Raw genomic sequence first — 20,932 nt, forward strand, 5'->3', positions numbered from 1 at the left:
GTCCCGCTCCGGATTACTGTCTGTGAGGAGTTGGTGTGTTGTCCGCGTGGGTTTCCTCCGGGTGCTCTGGTTTCCTTCCACAGTCCAAAAAACACACGTTGGTAGGTGGATTGGCAGCTCAAAAGTATGTGTCTGTGTTGCCCTGTGAAGGACTGGCACCTCCTCCGGGGCGTATTCCCGCCTTGCGCCCAATGATTCCAGGTAGGCTCTGGGCCCACCATGACCCTGAATCAGATAAGCGGTTACAGATAATGAATGCATGAATGAATGAATTTACATATGTGGGATTCCACACTTTTTATTTGGTGAAATATAAAACAGTTAAAGAACAATCATTTATAGTCCAAAACTAAAAAAATGGCTCTATTAAGCCTTATTAAATAGAACTAAAATTCTTCCCCTGTGTGGAAAGTAGAAATGGTCCTCATTGCTGTTTAAACTGGTAAAATCTGGCCAAAATGACCATTATTTCGGCCCAGTTTTTTTTTTTTTTTTGGCTAATTTGAGTGGTGTAATCACACATACTCACACATCTCAAACAAACGTTTTTAGGGGGAAAAAATGAAAACTCTTCTATGGTATTTCTTCAAGAACCCTTTGTAGCACCTTTGTATTTATCTACAAAACAAAGCTTATATCACTGAGATACCAGCTACTAAACAATATTTATTTTTAGTTGTGTATACTCTGGCTGGTATCACCACATTCTGTGATGATGCAAATCTAAAACTAGTAAATTTTCACTCATGTATATGTTTTATATTGACTGTAGATTTCTCTGTTTGCAATTTGCTATTTGATCAACTGCTTGTTTTATGCGCTCTCTGACCACATATCTAATGGCCTCACAGTGCCAGAAAAACAGAATAAATGTGTAATGTGTAAAGTAACACCTGCCAGCCATTTTTGTTCCACACCCCATTAGAGTAGTGAAGATTTGCTATCTTTTGTACTGCCCTGTTTTTTTTTGAGGAAGGCTTAGAAAATGTCTATCACTTATTCTCTGAACTGCTGCAAGATAAAGGTGGCCTGGATTTCTGCAAGAACATCTGATTAGCCTGTATGGTTTGCAGTTTGACTTCCTTCTTTCTGTGGAACAAAATATATTTCCCCCTGATCATACCCATTAATCTAAAGATTAAGAAAATAAAGCACTTTATTGCTGGAAGTAAGTCTCATATAATTCCATAATGCCAGCCAAATTTAGCCTTTCTGTCAAACATGCTGGGGACCCTGAGTAAGTACAGAAAGGCAGAAATGACAAAACATAATGCACATGATAAAAACAGGATAGAAGTTGTCAAATATTTGTCTTTAGTTTTTAAGAAACACTGAACTATTCCTAAGAAAATGGTTTCACTTGACAATAACCTTCGTAAAATATGATCTCATTATGACGATCATCATCCAATCAAGACAACAGATTAAAAACTGACCTTGTGACTTCAAAGGCAGCTTCCATTTTCAGATACTGATCTAATCTTTCTATTCTGTACAATATGTTTGATTACCTTGTGAAACTTTTATATAGAAAACAAATTTACTGGACTCATGAGATTAAGGAATTTTTCTTATAAATAAATAGAGGAATATATATATATATATATATATATATATAATTATATATAATATTATATATATATATATATATATATATATATATATATATATAATAATTATATATATATAATTGAAAACGTCTAGTAGAAGGAATACAAGCACAACATTTTATGGTCTTTACAACCTTGGTTATTGACTGCTGCTAAACTAGCACATTTTAAATGTGCTGTCCCTGATTGCAAGGAGACGGCGGACCTCTGTGGTTCCACTGTTGTTCCAAGTTGGAGGTCCACTAGTGTTTTTGCACAGTGTTTTCTGGGTGTACCGCTGGTAATTAAACAGAATTTTAGACAAAATGCCACATTTTACCACTTTTGCATTCAGAGCCCAATTAACATTTTTTTCCTTCATTAGGTTGTTTTGTTATCTTTTATAAATAAGATAAAGTAAATAATTTTAATCCAGCACAGTGTCAACATTTTTATCATAATCATTTTATATCAGGCTTATACTAATAATTATATCTCTCATAGTTGTTGGTAATATTTGTATTAGTTTGTTTTCCAGAATAAAAGTCTCTGTGAGTTTAAAATCTGTTTGAGGAGATTATAAATGAGTTCTATCCTGTACAGCACAGTGCTCTGAGTGGTCCGATGGTGGACCAGCAGTGGGTTACAGTCAGTGGTGTGCCAGCCTTTTTATACCAGTGGACTGATATTTTTGGTCGCTGTCTGGGGTCTTGTGGATGGGGTGCATTTACTCCATATTAAGTCTTGTTTTTGAGGAGGGTGTTCCCCGGTCTTACATTCTTATCCTCTTCTCTAAGAAGTGAAAGGTCAGTGTGTGGTCAGTTTCTTTCGCAGTCTGTTGCTGATGGTAGCTGTGGAGTTCGGATCTGAGGGAGGCGGGTTTCCTCTCGAAGTTAAAGCTGTACCTCCGTGTGTGCGCGCACCAGAGGAGTAGCGCGCGCTCAACGCTCTCATCCTTCCCGCGCGTTTCGTTGCTCACACAGACAGCTGCGAATAACGTCTTCAATCCGTTCTCCAAGCTCAAGGTTTAACTACTGCTCTACACACAGAGAGGGGACAGAGAGGACGCTGTAAATTCAGAGCAGACGAGGACATCGTCTTCTACGGGTAACACTATGATATTTTTACCAACACTTTACATTATGCACAGTGTTGGTTTTACAGTATAGCAAAATATAGTTTCTATTTAGAAGTTGCGAGTTGTTTTTTTTTTTTTTGAAAGGATACAAAATTTGACTAGACCTATCTGTGTCTGTTGAATGAGGTGAATATTTTTAAGGACTTTAAGCAGTTTAAGGACTGCCTCGTCATCGTCTCAATAAACGTACCTGGAATGTAACTCGTTCCGTTAAACTGTCAAAGTTATGCTCAGAATCAGTTAGAACTTTGACTTTTTATATATATTTTGTTGACCTGACCGTTTTGAAATATGGGGACACTTGAGCAATTTGCTGTCAGACAGTGGACCCAGCCCAATGGTTCTTTGAGTAATTTGGCCAACACTTCACCAACAGTTGCACCACTAGATCCAGCCGCTTCTCCCAATGACACCCTGATAACGTGTGTCCTGGGAACTATCCTGAGCCTCCTGTTTGTGGTTGGTGTGTTTGGAAATGTGTACACTTTGGTAGTAATGAACATCTCTGTCCGTGTCACCGGGACCATGTATGTGTACATTGTGAACCTGGCTCTGGCTGACCTGCTGTACCTGGCCACTGTGCCATTTGTGCTGTGCACCTACTTTGCTAAAGACTGGTATTTTGGCAGTGTGGGCTGTCGGATCCTTTTCAGCCTTGACTTCCTCACGATGCACGCCAGCATCTTCATCTTGACTGTGATGAGCACTGAGCGGTACCTGGCCGTAATAAACCCATTGGCCGCACTGGCTCGGGCCCAGCGCTACAGGAAAGCTGTGGCTTGTGCAGTGTGGCTTGCCTCATTTGTCCTTGCCCTGCCCACCCTCATCATGATCGACCTGAGGAAGCATGTGCAGAATGGTGTGGAGAAGCGCATGTGCCACCCCACCTGGCAGTTTACAGCCTACACAGTGTACCTGACTGTGCTTTTCAACACCTGTATCCTGGCTCCTGGATGCATCATCGGTTACCTCTATCTCAAACTGGCCAGGACTTACTGGGTTTCCCAAACCACCATGTTCTCATCCAAAGAAATTAACATGTGTCCCAAACAGAAGGTTTTCTACATTATCTTTGGTATAGTTCTCACCTACTGGGCATGCTTCTTGCCATTCTGGTTGTGGCAGTTGCTCAGTATTTATTATTTTGGACCTGGGAAACTGTCTCGTAGTACGATGGTGTATATAAACTTTGTGGTGACCTGTCTGGCTTATAGCAACAGCTGCATCAACCCTTTTCTTTACACTTTGTTGACCAGAAATTATCAGGAATATTTGAAAGAGAGGCAAAAGAGGAGTGCAGTATTTAAGAATAGGTTCCGTCGTCCATCTCAGAGGTCCGTGTCATCTGGAAGTCACCAGTTTACAAATGTTTCTTGTAGTATGTCACAAAATGGTGTTCTGGATGGTTATACCAAGCCATGACATTATATGCTGCTGTTATGAGTAGGAAGTGTTCTCATAGCAGTGATACAGTTTTAAGTGTTAAGAAAACCTATTCGTATTTGAGAGGAGATTTATAAAGAAACAAAAATTACATTCATGGACCATTATCAGGCACGGAAAGAAAAAAAATTACAGAATGAATTTTAGTTCCTGAGTTCCTGTAAGAACACATAAGTGGAAATAAGTTAGACATATTTTCTGGTGAAATGAAATGACAGGCAGTCCTATATATATATATATATATTTCTGGACCTAGACTCTTAGACTAAATTAATCCATTGTATGTAGATTCTCCTTTGCAAATCAGCAAAGTTACAAACTAACATTGGAAAAAAAAAGACAATTTAAAAAACTAGTTCATGAATCATTAAAAGTGTGTTCTACAATAATATTAAATATTATCAAGTCACTGATTTTAGCCTCTGTTAATGACACATAAGTCAAAGGGGAATAGTAACAGGAAAGGGTTGTGTCCGAACAAGATTTGATTCTAGGATAAAATGTTAAATTAATTTGCTTTATTAATTTGTTTTTAGAGGAAGAAGGGGTGGGGTGATGTAGCTCAGCTTGCAATTGTATAAATACTTGCCATTGCTGTTTAAAAACAAATCTTGGCTAAATATTTGCTAAATAGAGATACGTAATGTGTTTTTTAAGCCATAGATACAAAAAGGCAGCCTTACAAACAAACAATTTATTTACTCATGCTCTTGAATGCACCTTTTCTGGTATTAAAGTCTAGTATATAATATATACACAAAAATTCCATTACAGTGTTCTTCATAATCCAATAATTCACTATAATCCATTATGTTGTCCTTAAAAAAAAATATATATATATACACACACACACACACACACACACACACACACACACACACACAATTGATGTAGAGCATTTTAAGGGTAATTTAGAACCAATGTTTTAATGCTGTCAGGATTTAGTGATTTTTAAATTCTTGTGTTGTAACTCACCATTGATTGTAAAATATTCTTAAGCACTGATACTATCAAATTGTTTTTGTAAGTGCTATTACAGTGTGCTACTATATATGTCTGTGACCTTGGTTATCCTTGTTACTTCACATCAGTGAATCAAGTTGAGGAGTGACATTAATAACACAGGCTTGGTTGGTGTTTCTCTGTAAAGTAACAACATTAAATAAGCTACAGTTTCCATTTGCTCACTCAGAACCATGCCATCTGGATATGAAAAAAAAACTGAGACACCTTAAAGCTTATTGAAGGGTTTTCAAAAAGTGGTACTTTAGCAAAGGCATATTTGTTAGTTGTGCTCTTGAAAGTATGGAGTATTCTTTGTAAAATAACAGTTCTGAAGTGTCAAGCAGAATTTATTTACTTTTGAAATTCCTTATAACTACTCTGCTCACTGAGTTAGCTTTTCTTTTGTGCTGCACATTAGGCTGCGGAATCACTTTGTTAAGTGATTGCAAATCTATGTTCATGTCTACAGTATTCTTTTATTTTATTTACCAGTTTTAAAATATGAATGCTGGTTTCATCAAATTTTCTGGGGCTTGAATTTCCTGGAACATGAAAATCAATGCCTTTTGGCATTATCTGAATGTCCAGTGTGAACTGAGCCAAACATCTACTCCCTCACCAGATGTCATCATTCATACTGTCATACCCCTTGTTTTTTACTGGTCCAAACCTTGCTTACTTTTGATTTATTTTTTTCCAAACAAACAATTTTAAATGTTGAAATTATCTCAGCTGCTGTATGAAAATGTTTTGCAAACCCATTTACTGTGAAAACATCAATAATCTCATATCTGACCCATATTTTCAAGGGCAATGACATATTATTTTCCTGGAGAGGTACCAGAAAGGACTTGGAGATCAAGGATGGCAGCAAAGTAGGGCTGACGCCTCTACCAACAGATTACAAAGAGGAAAAGCATGAGAATAATTGATCTGGACAATACAGAGCAAAAACCCTTTTCAGAAGGCATTTTTTATGCTCAGTCCTTAGGTTTCTCAGGCATAACTTTATTGCTTTACAGTGTATCGCTTAGTAATATATGTGTATGTAATGGGGAGCAAGAATTAAAGCAAGGATTCTGAAAAATAACAATAATGTCCAATTATTTGTCATTGTACAACGTTCAATAAAATGTGACTTCTGCATTTAACCCATCTGTGGCAGTGAACACACACATACACATTAGTGCACTAGCTATGAACACACACCCAGAGCGACAGGCAGCCATCCACGGCACTTTTGAGAGTTTGGGGTTTCAGTGCCTTGCTCAAGGGCACGTCAGCAATGGATGTTCCTGCAGGTACTGGGGATCAAACTGGCAACCATCCGACACCAAGCCTGGTCCTCTAACTATTAGCCCAAGGCTACCCAAGAAAGGACTGCATGATAAATTTACACAGATCAACCATAACATTTTGACCACCTCCTTGTTTCTACACTCACTGTCCATTCTTTCAGCTCCACTGACCAGACAGGATGACTTTGTAGTTCTACAGTTACAAACAGAAGTCCACCTGTTGCTCTGCATACTTTGTTTACCTTTGTTTTCTCAGGACCACCACAGAGCAGGAATGATTTGGGTGATCAGTCATATGCAGTGACACTGACATCGTGTTGGTGTATTAATGTGTATTGTGCTGTTACTAATGGATCGGACACAGCAATGCTGCTTGAGTGTTTAAGCATGATATCTACTCACTGTCCACTCTGTTAGACACACCTATCTCGTTGGTCCTGCTTGTAGATATAAAGTCACAGACAGTAGCTCATCTGTTGCTGCACAGTTTGTCTTGGTTGTCCTCTTCATTCGTGGACACAGGTTGCTATTGGCTGCATATTTCTGATTGGTGGACTATTCTCAGCTCTGCTGTGTCTGATCCACTTGTACCAGCACAACAAACACTCCACCATTACCTTAATCACTGCAGTGCTGAGAACGATCCACCATGAAAACCATACCTGCTCAGTGGGGGTCCTGCCCATTTAAGAGCAGGCTAAAAGGGTTGCAAACAAATATGGAGTATATTAATTGTAGAACTCTGTATGGTCAGTGGAGACATTGAGTATAGAAACAAGAATGTGGTCATAATGATTTGGTTGATCTGTGTTAAACTTCCTTTTACTATTGTCAGTTTAACAGATATACTGACCTTATGTCAAGAAAAAGTTTTTGATAATGCATTTTTTATGTGATTAAATAGTCCTGTGATCTCTCATGTTTTACACATCTTACTGAAATATGTATCCTTGGCTGAGACTGAATTCTGGGCATGGAATCAACAGAATCAAAGTGTTGATCAAATCAGTAATCATAATCAAAGGGTAGTATTCACTTTCATAAAAATCCATCTGTGTGTGATTTTGCCAGTGATCTTATCATGCGTACACTATGTTATGTCTAAAATTACAAGTGACTTAGAAGTCTTGGTCACCATGAAACATTTTTCATTGAGAAGAAAAATATTTCAAAGCAGAACACTCATTTCATCAGCCCCACTAATATTATTTATTTATTTATGCATTCATTTTCAGCTGAGAAACAATTTACTTTCATTATTTGGCTCAAATACTTACATTGATTCCTACAAATTTTTGAATTGTGATTGTGACTAATGCACTGAAAACTACAAGATTCTCTTCCCTGAGAAATGATCATGTTTAAGTAATTACTCATGGAAGATCTATCCATATGGTATTAGGGTTTGCAATGTGTTAAATACTGTTTTAAATAAACCCTTCAAAGCCTTGTGCTGACTTTTGCATATGGCATGGTTGATGAGTAATTGGACTGAACTATGTTTCTATGAGAAGGTGCACAGTTGAGGCTCTGTAGCGATCAGGTCAGACTCTGACTCTTCATGGAAACTTTTATCCACACCACACTGATCATTATGAAAAGTAATTTTCAACTTATGATGATCTACTTCCTCACTCATCTCCCAATATCTAGAGATTCACTGATGGTTTAAAATGGAACGTGCTCACAAATACCCACCGTTCATATATGTTCAGACCAAAAGATTTTTAGTTTTCACTGCAGGAGCTGACTCTGTGATTTGGAATGATGCCACTCAGAATTGAGGTTTTATTCATTTTCTGGTTGCAAGTTTTTGAAAGGCCTCACTGAGTTTTTCTTTTGTGCCTATGTTCCTGTTAATTTATTTTATTTTAATATCTAATATTTTGGAATCTAAATTACAATGGCATCTAAAGTTTCTGTTGATCACTAAAATGACAGACAACTTTCAAAGCATATATAAGATAATCTTTCTGTAAAATGTTCAGAATTTTTGACATTTTCTAAAATGTATTAAAGACAAGATTGTGTGATATGCTGATTCCCTTTAAGATATCTGACTGACAAAAGCACAAGAAAAGTTCATCCATATTTTCACTGAATAACATGAGTGCATTTTGTAATTAACAAAAAAGTTAGGCATGAGGCATGTTTACCACTGTGTTACATCACCTTTCCATTTAATTACTTTTTTAATCATTTGGGAACTGTTCATATTTTGAAAGTGGAATTTTTGCCAAGTCAAGACCACTCACGTTTTTTTTATAAAGCCATGCAGTTGTTGCACTTAAAGAATGAGGCTTGGCATTGTTTTGCTGAAATAACCATATGGACTTCCCAAGGTTCATAGTCTTGAGAGCAGCATATCTCTCTCTAACTCACTCATGGTGTAAGTGATTCAGGTTGCATTTCTTGAGGCAGCAGAATTTCCAAAGAGCTCCCAAGCCCATTTTGCTATATTAAACACAGTAGCATTTTCTTATGCCATGCCATCTGAGGGTTCAAAGCTCACACATAGTACATAGTATTGCCTGACACAAAGAGATTACCTAGAGTGCCTCAATCTTGTCACAATGTTATGTACAGTAGATGGTTAAGTAATGAAATCCTGCACTGAAATGTTTACATTGTTTTTGAACTGTTTGGCAATTATCTCCTAAAGTCTCACATAAAACAGTGAATTACAACCATCATGGAATGTCTTAAGACAAAGATGTTCACATGTCTCATTTTCTGCATGTCCAAGTCCAAGTCTTTGAGGGGCAAGTTCAAGTTAAGTCTCAGGTCTCACATCATGAGTCCAAATCTTAAGCCTCTTATGGCTGAATGCCATCTGTTATAGCCCATAACAATGCATAGTTATTTCTTATGAGTTAAATCATATACTGTACTGTCAATTTTTAGCACACAGTGATCAGTTGTTGATAGCTTTTAAAAGTGTATTTCAATATCATAAAATTTCAGAAAACATTAGATATTTCATGAAAACTTAAGCGTGATCATCATACTGTGAATAGATTTGTGACTGATTCAGGGCACAGACCGGTTTGTGCAGATAAAGGCATAATGAGGAAGGTTTCTGAGAGAGAGATTCATCGGATTAAGAGAGCAGCTGCTAAAATGCCATTACAAAGCAACAAACAGTTATTTGAAACTGCTGGTGCCTCTAGAATCCCACATACCTCAAGGTGTAGGATCCTCCAGAGGCTTGCAATTGTGCGTAAATCTACTATCCAGCCACCCCTAACCAGTGCTCACAAGCAGAAATGGTTGCAGTGGGCCCAGACATACATGAAGACTAATTTTCAAACAGTCTTGTTCACTGATGAATGCCGTGCAACCCTTGATGGTCCAGACTGATGGAGTAGTGGATGGTTGGTGGATGGCCACCACGTCCAAACAAGGCTGCAACGTTAATAAGTGGAGTCATGTTTTGGGCCGGAATCATTGGGAGGGAGCTGGTAAGTCCCGGAAGGTGTGAAAATTATTTTCTGACTGATCACTTTCTTCCATGGTACAAAAATAAGAACCATGCTTTATGTAGCAAAATCATCTTCATGCATGACAATGCACAATTTCATGCTGCATAGAATACATCTGTGCCATTGGCTGCTATGGGCATAAAAGGAGAGAAACTCATGATGTGGACACCATCCTCCCCTGACCTCAGTCCTATTGAGAACCTTTGGTGTATCCTAAAGCAAAAGATCTATGAGGGTGGGATGCAGTTCACATCAAAACAGCAGGTCTGAGAGGCTATTCTGACATCCTGCAAAGTAATTCAAGCAAGGTTTTTTACATCCTATAAAATAGAGTGACCACATCTGAGATGGAGTACAACTACTAACGTGCAGACTGACCAATTAAATGTTTACAGAGAAGGTTATCGACCAATAACGGTAGCTCTACAGTCAGACCGTGCAATCCAAAGATTTTAGGCTACTTCACCACTCCCCCTTCTCACTCAAGAGAACCAAATGGAGTAGGGGAGGGCGGGACTAGTTTGTGAACGAAACGCTTCTTGAAGTTCTATGTAAGCTCTAGGAAAACAAGACGTATGTGAAATTCCTCCCGGACATTTTTTTACATCTAAAAAAGAGGACATGTCCAGGTAAAAGAGGACGTCTGGTCACCCTATATAAAATGTTTTGAAACTCTGTTGTGCATAACTGGGAGAGTGCATTTGGAGTTTTTTTTTATTTTTGAAATAAATGCTGCTTTCATTGGGAGGTTTGTTCAATAAAATTTGATTTATTGACTTAAAAATGCATTAATGTCTTAAAAATTATAATGACCATCATTTGCATTGACCATTTAGGAAGATGGGAAGAAGATTTAGGAAGAAAAATACCATTTGCATAATAATTTGGAACACAATGTATTTACATTTTAAACACATTGAATTATAAATAAAGTAAGATTTATAATTGTTACTGAAGTTGTGTTGGAAGGTTTGTAGTGTATTTGAAGGGGACACAAATTCTTATCATCTGATCATTGTTATTGATTCTTTTACATATTCTTATCACTTTTACCACTTTAACTGATATGTTTTCATATATATAAAGGCAAGTTCTATCATGATTTTCCCTCCTTTGGAGTGTAGGTTAGAACACAGGAGTGTTAGTGTTGATTTCAGACTTTTATTATGATTCAGCAAATACGATAGTAGGCATGACTACACAGCAGCACACTCTTTCAGTACTAACTCACAGGCTCAGGTTGTAGATTAGACGTTATGAGATTAATTAAGTACGAGAAGTATGGTCTAGAAAACAAAACACATTCTAGTAATATTTCTCCAGCTAAAATGCTAATCATTCAAAAACAGCACAATAACATTTGGTTTATCCAATAGTGCCCTCTAGTGGGAAAATATTGTAGTTCACTTCTTTACACATAAAAATGTCTACAACATTAGATACTCATTCAGCACAGAGCTTCCATTTTAATGTCCGAAACATCACAAACTTTGCAATGAACCATTCAATCTACCCTAATATTACCTACAACATTAATTGAGAGAAGAAATAGTTTAAAGCAGTTAAACTCTGCAAGATCTCCACCAAATAATAGATTAGTAATGGGTAACACTATTACCTACATTAAACAGTAATTAAACGCGAATAAGTAAGAACACTGACAAGTTACATGTGCCAATGTGTCTCCTCTCAAACTAACTGCAATTCGCTGAGGCAGGGTCTGCAGCTGTTCGTTAACGAGGTAAGCGGTCCTTATAGAGCTAGGCTTTCAAGAGCGGTCTTTCCAATCCTATGAGGTTAATCCGACACGCGATCATTGCTGGTTGAAAAATTTACCCAAAATATTAAATGCACTATAAATTTACTATAGAAGGGGGAACACGCCTGTAGCCCACAGTTAATAAAGTTCCCCCGTATTCTCAGTATAAATTATATTTTTATATCAAAAGTATATTTTAAATCATACTTGGTTACCTTTTCACTCTTTGCAGCAAGCAAAAGACCTGACCGAAAAAAGAAAAAAAACAATGAAATCAAAGAGTGGCAAAATACAAACAAAATCAGCAAAAATCTTGGAGAGGGGGACCATTTCCAATGGAAAGGATCACCCCTTGAACCCCATCTCACCTGTTTGAAGAAGGGGAACACGGATCGGCCTCCCATCCCTGATGTGCTGAAATTCAGGAAAGAACCTGGTGGTTGAAAAAAATGTTTTAAATCTTCGGTGAGAATCTTGCATTTCAGAAGTAGCTTATACGTGTGACAGCTGTAGAATACTGCCTGTGTAAATGTGTTCAATTCTTGGTCACTCCAAAAATCTCAGAAATCGGTCAAGATCATTCAAAGGGAGGGAAAGGGAAACCTTTCCCAGCCCCAATAGTGCATGATGAACCTCCTTCTGATGAATTAATAGAGGGCATGAAACAAAGGGAACCAGATAGCTGCGTTCAATTAGATGAGTGGGTAAAATACTGTCACTTTCTCCCGAGGGGACATTAAATATAAATGAATTAGTCAACTTTAAACAACAATTGCAAGCTCAACAAGACAGGTCTGATAAAGCTGAAGAACACTGTAATAGTAACAAAATAAAAAAAGAAATCAGAGAATTGCCCATGGAAGCCAAATTGGCACACTTATGGGAAGTGGAGACAGGCAGCACAAAAAGAGGCAGACAATGAAATGGAAGTGTGTAAGCACACTTCTGACATCCCACTGTGAAGGGAATTTTTAAATGCATGCTTTTTGTCCTTTATGAGTGCTCATTGAATCACTAGTGTTAAATGGTCATCACTAATAATTTGTAGCAATCACTGACAATTAGTATAAGTCTTTGTTTATACCCAGCCACTGAAAGCTCAACCCAACACTAAAGTGGTAGAAGGGATGAAGACAAGAGGAATCCTCCTCCGTCAGCAAAAGGATGAAGATTTTGAACATTTGCAGCAACATGCTAAAGTCCTGAAGGAGCAAATCAGAGAACTAGAAGAAAGAAGCAGAAAAAAAGAAATCAGCGGAAAGACCTCCCACTGCACTGCCTCAGGAAAGCTCAGAGGGACCGAGCACCTCGCCTCAAATGCCAATTATCCAGGTGATGGGACCTAATGGCGCAGATTATGTTTTCAGACCATGGACAATGGAAGACATAAGGAAGGACCAAAGTTTGTATTCATGCTGAGGCTTTTTGTGAATGGGTGGAAACCTTCTGTGAATTAACTGACCAAGGCATGTGCACACAAGATGATACTGGAATGGACTAAAGTACAAGGGAATCTTCCTTTTCCCGAAGGCTTACAGTATGGGGGCACCCTGGATCACCTTATCAAGTCGCAGTGGCTACCCTCTATACATAATTTGAAGCATCGTTTCCACTCAGACTGAATCTGGACAAACTGTCTCAGTGCAAGCAGAAAGAAGGACAGACGGTCACTGATTATCTGCATGAACGAATCCATAAAGCTCACTCTGGATTTCAGAAACCCACTGACTATCCAGGAAATGACATGAGCCTGTGGAAAAGCCACTTAAAAGAACACTTCCTAAGTGGTTTGAAACCCGATATTCAGACAAAGGTGAGAAATGATTGTGTGGAAGTGGACACAGAAGAGGTGGCACTGGCTTCAGAGACTTCTCTCAATGCAATTATTACAACTAACGAAATGGGACACATCGCTGTTAATTGTCCTTAGAACCAGCCAGCAAGACACACACTTTGTTTGTGGGCGAGGAGGCATAAATCATACAGGGAGCAGAACACACATCACACACACATCTTGATACTGGTAAGATTGTTTAACATGATCAAATGCTTCTAACAAAACCCTCTGCCTTGCTGACAATTGAATTACAAATTGCGGGTCAAAGTGTAACTTTTTTAGTTGACAATGGGGCTACAGTTTCTATTATAAAAACGGGGACCTTACACCCCAAACCACGTTTATCAGGCAGGAAAACATCTATATTGGGGGCGGGTGGAGTTCCTTTAATGGCATCTTACACTGACGAGCTTTGGTGTCACCACATAGGAAGTGATACAACCCTACAACATGCTTTCCTTCTATCACCAAATTGCCATATGAATCTTTTAGCTAGGGACCTAATATGTAAACTAGAAATGGAATTGTCATACACAAAGGAGAGTATTGAGATAAGCGTGTTACATTTGCCACAAATTCCATGCAATCCTACACGCGTGTGGATGGGATGGCAATTAGAAAAATCAAACCTTTGGTTACCCTTTTAAAATAATCTACAGGCAAATTTTAATATGATAATGTGAAAACTTCAGGGGATTTGCATTGCACTGCTAGTGTGCAAACCTGGCCTGTTGATATGGAACAAATGTGTGTTTTCCAAGGTAGAGACAATGCGTCTCTGTAACCACCCTATTTACTGGAGAGCAATGGGCGGGCTGCGCAGTAAAATTAACCTCAGATCAGAGTCAGTGGTTTCGGGGGGAGGTGTCTCACATTTGCTTAGCAAAGGAAAAAAACAAACAAGGAAAGACATGTCAAATAAAATTTTAACTTGTTTAACCATCACTCATAAGTGGCACGGTGGTGCAGCAGGTAGTGTCGCAGTCACACTGTTCCAGGGACCTGGAGGTTGTGGGTTCAGGTCCCACTCCGAGTGACTGTCTGTTTGGTGTGTTCTCCCCTTGTCCTAGTGGGTTTCCTCCCACGGTCCAAAAACACACGTTGGTAGGTGGATTGGCGACTCAAAAAAAAAAAAAGTGTCCGTAAGTGTGTGTGTTGCCCTGTGAAGGACTGGCGCACCCTCCAATGTGTATTCACACCTTGTGCCCAATGATTCCAGGTAGGCTCTGGACCCACCGCGACCATGACCTGGATAAGCGGTTACAGATAATGAATGAACAATCACTGAAAATCACAATTAGTGAAAATTTCAATTTGGAATATACAAAGACATCCAAAACATATAGAACAACAGTAAATTTGTCATTCTCAGCACAAGCCGAAGTGTCACTTTTGTCTCAACAAATCAGCATCACCAACAAAGCAGATTTTCTAGATGCCATTGAACCTTGGCTGTGGTCCAAAGGCAAATGTGATGTTAGTCTTATGAAAGGAGCTCCAGAATTAATAATCACTCCAAAAAGTGATTACAGGCTGTGCACAACTCAATATCCTCTGAAAAAGGAGGCCATCAATGGAATAACCCCTGTTTTCAACAGTTTGCTGGAAAGAGGGATTATTATAGAATGTCCGGACTCACCATGTAGATCTCCAATTTGGCCTGTAGGAGGAGGAGAGGAGAATATAGCTTTGTGGTTCTATTTAAAACACAGAGTCCAGATCTGTTATCCAACAGAGGTCGCCCTCTGGCCTGGAGTGGATGGTAGAATTGTGGGTGTGTCTGAATGAGTCATGTGATACAGCTGAGGTGTTTTTTTAGTCACCATGAATGAGGAGAATAGAGCTCTGTGGTTCTATTTAAGATACAGAATCAAGATGCCCACCAGAGGGCACTGTCTGGCCTGGAGTGAATGGTAGAATTATGGGTGTGTCTGAATGGTTCACATGATACTTTTTTTTTGTCACCATGAATGAGGAGACTAGGGGTGAGAGCTAAGCTTCGATTTTAGATATTGATTCTGATTCTGATGTTTTGTTCATTCCAAATTTTTTAATAGTAATAAATTATTTCCACCAGGTCGGGGAAGCCCCAGTGCCCACTTCGGGCTCCATGGAAGTCAAGCCAAACACAGCCACAGAAACACACACAAACAGAGCATGTTCGTGATTTATTTCCTATTATTTATATATATGAAACATTGTAAATGTCCCTGTCCTGCTTCACTGGGTGATAACGCTGTGTGTGAGGTTCTGAGCTTTTTCTTGAGTTACTGAGCCTCAACACGCCCACGGACGAAGCCACAGTTTGCGCTGAAGAACCTACTCCTCTTTGGTTCCAACTGGGAACAGATTTTCCTGGTTCGAGAACCAGTTTATGTCTGTGGAAACACACCGAACGGTTCCAAAGTTACTTCCAACCGGTCCAGTTCCTTGTCGGTGGAAGAGCGCTATTTGAAATATGGCTGAATTAACAACAGATGGTGTAGCACTGCTACCTGATGAAATATGGCTGAACTAAAAGCAGAAGTTGAAATTCCTATTTGCACATGCGTGTTTCAACATTAGGAGTCAGTTAGTCAGTCAGTAAGGAAAAATGATTCTTCTAGCCTGGCCCAGTAGGTGTTCTGACAATTATATTATCTCTACAGAAAAAGCATTAAATGAATTATGATGTCTTAAGTGAGCTAAAGGTAACCATGCCCAAAGCCAACATTCAGCTAGAAGAGTTAAATTCCCTCCCAGCTCTGGAGAAGTGGAACTGTGTTCTCTGGAGTACTGGATTTATTTCTAATAGCAGGTTGATGAGCAGGTGTCCACAAACATTTTGCAATATGCTTAATGTAAATGTTGTTTTAATGCAAACAGAATCTTTGAAGAACGTCTTAGTGTGGATATCAATCCGAGCCTCCACCAGTTCCTTCAGGAATTCCTGCAATGTGAAATGGAAGGGTAAATATCATTAAAAACAGGACTTTAAAAATTCCTGCTATATTGTTTAGTTTATTTCATAGAGTTAACAGTTCAGTTTGAGGATGCAGTTGATGAAGTATTTGAAAGGAAGAAGCTGAAGTATGCGGACTTGGCGGCTGAGGTGAGGGAACGCGAGTGGCAGGCATATGTAAGGCCGGTGGGTATAGGTGTTAGGGGATTTGTTGCCAAGTCTGACACATTCCTATTTGTGCAGTTTGACATTAGGGGCCGGAAAACTAAGGGCAGCTGTGAAGGAGTTATCAGAAACAGCTGAAAGGTCTAGTCAGTGGTTGTGGAAAAGGAGAACACAGACTAGTTGGGGAAATGCACTGTAGAGGTGCTGTTGTGGTGGTTGATGGTGTAGCACGTAAAGATCACATGGAACTGGTGGCACTGAGCACGCATTAACAGTACAAGTGGGGATAGGTACTGCCTTAGTGTGGATTTACTTTTTGGAAAAGGAGGCTAGGAGGAGGCTGGGTCTGATACGCTAGACATCACTGTTGAGCCTTCTGGAGGTGTAACCATAGATGTTAATGGTAGCTGGTTGCTGATCGGATCATAAAAGGCCACAGCAACCATAGAGTGTAGCTGTAGGATTGGAACTATGGAAATTGTGTGACTGCTGGTACGAAGAGAGTGGTGTGGGATCTATGTGAAGCCCTAATGGATTGGCATAGGATATTTTACATCTTATCTTGTGTATGATTATTATATTCTGTGCTGCAGTTGGTTTGCTATTTGATGGTGTTAAAAAGTTTTGTGAAACAACTGGAACATCTGCCCTTTACATCCAAGGTCAGTAGGCAAGGATTCATCTCAGCAGCACAGTCTCTCACATTGGCCTCCTCCTCCTTCTCCTCTGATGTTCATGATGTCAGTCAGGTCCACGGAGGGCACTGGACGCTCCATCACGCTCCATCCGGCGTCTTCGTCTGGACCTGCCTTTGACATCAGCACAACTTCCAGTGGATACTCCATCTCCCCTCCATCCATTGTCTATAACAGAAGACATTGTTACACCTAGTCCTCCTCCACACTTAACCTCAAACAAACAGACCTCCATCTTGGAGCTCCACCTTTTCCTTTCTTTGTCAAGTTACCCACCTCTCTTCAGCCCATACAGCCCACCCTCCAACATTCACCTCACAACACCTCTTGCATTACAAGAGCTCCTCCCACCTTCAAGATATGTCATCAGAAGGAAGTTCTCCTACTCTGCCAGCTTGAAAAATCTCACCGTCTGTGTTATTGTGACACTATAAAACGTCAGCAGGCATGTTTACAACAGATGAAGGCATTTTTCAAATTTTCGAAGTGTTTTCGACACCTGCAAGATGAAGAGATTGAATTTGACCAGTGACTGACCATTACTTTACAAACACTGCATTATTGATGTAGCATTCTTTATTGTGCGAGTGTGTGTTATTTACAGGCAGCTGATCTTCTCTGCAGAAGCCATCAAACACTGAGCTGAAGCCTCCTTCCCCCAGACGGTCCATCTCTTCATAGTGCTGCTCCAGCGAGAGCAAAGGATTAAAGGGGAACTCCATCAAATTTCATACATTAATGAATAATAAAAAAATAATAATGCTGTTTAATTCACCTCTCAGTGTACTTTCAGGCTCTGTGAACCGTCTGGTTCATCTTCCTGCTCCTGGTTCTGTCCAGTGGATGAAATGTTATCCTCTATCAATAATCAGAGAAAAAAACTCAAACAAAACATCATCATTAAACAAAACATTGTCATTAAACAAATCGCCAGGTGAAACCTCATAATTAAATAAAACCTCCTCAGACAAAACCTCCTCATTGAACCAAACACGCTGAAACAACCCCAAACATAACATCCTTCTGGAGCACATCATCAGCCACAACATCCTGGAATGACACACACCCTCTGATGATAAAATATTCTCCGGTGGAACATCCTCACAGGACTCAGAGGATGACCTCTCCCTGGAGCTCCTCCCTCTTTCCTCATCCTTTGCACAGACTATGATATGCTCCTCTTCTCTCTTGCTCTCCTCCCACTTATTTCACACAGTCTATTATTGTCAGGCCAAACTCTCTTGGAGTTTAGTACTGCTACTAGTGCTACTTATGTGGGAGTGTCATTTAAGGCCCTGTGTTGCCAGAGTAAAATATTCTGATTCTCACTGCAAAAGCCATAGTTTTAAAGGGCCCTGGATATACATTCAAATGTCCCTATGTCTCCAGGGAGATATAACGCCCCTGATTTTAGGGGCCTTATATCTCCAGGACTTTCTATATATGTTCCAAATTGCTTAGGTTCAAAGTCCCTATATTTCAAGGGTTTTTTTGTTTCTGGGCCCCCTGTTTTCCACAAAGACTGGCCCTATTCTGTCTCTGATTGGCTAGTAATTTTCTAAAATAAAATAAGCTGAGAGTACAAATTTATTCTGCCTGCACTTATGCTTGAAACTGTAATATTGCCATATCTACCTCAAAGGCTGTTTATATTAGATATTGTTTACTATTCTGCTGCCCATGTAAATATATATTTGTAAATATATGCCCTACTGCTTCACATAGCTGTCAACATAATTTCATTATACTCATATATAACGATAATAATAAGGACTCTTTTATCTCTTACCTTATTTAAAGAAAAAACAACAACATGGGCATAGATTGCCTCTTCGCTAACATTGTCTCCTTAGTGACCCCTGGCAGGCACCTTAATTAGACTAATTGTTGTACAGTTTTTTTTTTCTTCTTCTACCTCTTTAAAATTTAGGAGAGTATTTTTTTTAAAGTGGTGTCCTAGTTTCTAGGACACAGAATAGAGAGGGGAAAGCCTAAAGTTCACACTTAAATTTTGTTTTTGTGTTTTCACTCATGCTTTGTGATAACTGTCAAAGTGTGACTTATTTTAGAGTATTTTAAAAAGCAAGCACAAACTTAACACACACAGATTGCATAAAAGCAGTACTGAGCAATGTATACAATATAGCTCAGAGTTCAATGTTTCAGTGATGTTGTTCCACACGGTTGTGTACATATAAGAAAAAAATAGGAGAATATAAGAGAATATCTGCAGCTGCCCACAGGTCCCAAATAACGAGAGATGTTATACAAAGTCTTAGATCATTTACCCATTTATGATACATTTGGAAATATGTTATGTTAGGATTAAGGATGACTGTGATTTACTGATGAGCCAATTATTGTTTATTTTTTTAAGTAGTTAATAACTACCTTCTGATTACATGCACATTAATGCTAATTTCACAATAATTTTTTTCCCATTTTTTGCTGTGGTTAGTTCAGGGTCGTGGTGGGTTGGGAGCCTACTCAGAATCACTGGGTACAAGGCAGGAACACACCCTGGAGGGAGCTCCAGTCCTTTCCAGGCCGACACATTCACACCTAGGGACACTTTTGAGTCGCCAGTCCACCTACCAACGAGTGTTTTGTACTGGGAGGAAACCTACGCAGACACGGGGAGAACACACCAAACTCCTCACAGACAGTCACCCAGAGCAGGGTTCAAATCCACAACACCAGCACCCTAGAGCTGTGTGACAGTGACACTACCTGCTGCGCCAAATAACGATAAACAAACTTGCATCATTTTCTTGCAGTTCTAGTATATAAAGCTTTTCTGGGGCCATGCTCACAGTTCAATTTTTGACAGCACAATGGCCAAGAAATATACAGCAGCTGAAGCTCTGGATCTCGTATTGATCATGACCATGATCAGGAGGAGAGAAGCCAAGTTGTCAGTGAGGAGGCCTTTGGGATTTTGTTTTCGATAAATTAATCATACACAATCAGTTTTGACCGGGAACACAAAAGTTGTTATTTTGTGCCACAGTTTAACTGGTTTCAAAAAGTGAATTTGGTATACATTTCAATGAAGTACTCTGTGACAAACACCACAATAGTTTTCATCTTAGTATTCAGTATAGCCAATACATTATGTATATAATTTTTTTCCCGTAAAAAACAATTGGTAAGCTCAGGTAAATGAGGCCTGCAGGACATAAACAGCAAATACAAGCTCAAAATTTCTAATGTTCATGAGAGCAAAAGTTGACAAAGAACTAACACAATATTGGGTGATAATATATGTATTATTGTTGATCCACAGTGGAATAAAATAATCCCGGTCAAAAGTGACCGGGAACACTATTGTGTTGGACGAAACCAACCTAATAGAAGCGCTAGCATTCTCACGCAGCAATTTGAGGGATATTGTGAATAAATAAAAATAATAGATGTGGTATTTAATTCTTTAACTGAAGTAAAAGCAGTTCCAGACAGCAAAAATAATGCAACGTTTTGTTATTTTCAGTATTAATATAGAATATTGACCATTTCTTTTGGCTTGCATTCTTTATTGTTTATTTTAGAGTCCAGGTGCCTGATTAAATTTTGGAAACAA

At 39.0% G+C, this 20,932-nt stretch overlaps 1 protein-coding gene across 1 annotated transcript; it reads left to right on the top strand.

Annotated features, from left to right (window-relative positions):
* Positions 1-3,018: 3,018 nt before the first annotated feature.
* On the top strand, positions 3,019-4,149 carry uts2r5 (urotensin-2 receptor 5). The gene has a single exon (XM_066675482.1). It carries the CDS (start codon positions 3,019-3,021, stop codon positions 4,147-4,149), a length of 1,131 nt encoding a protein of 376 aa, XP_066531579.1.
* The last annotated feature ends 16,783 nt before the right edge of the window (positions 4,150-20,932 follow it).

Source organism: Hoplias malabaricus, chromosome 6, assembly GCF_029633855.1.
Source record: "Hoplias malabaricus isolate fHopMal1 chromosome 6, fHopMal1.hap1, whole genome shotgun sequence".
Classification (NCBI taxonomy): domain Eukaryota; kingdom Metazoa; phylum Chordata; class Actinopteri; order Characiformes; family Erythrinidae; genus Hoplias; species Hoplias malabaricus.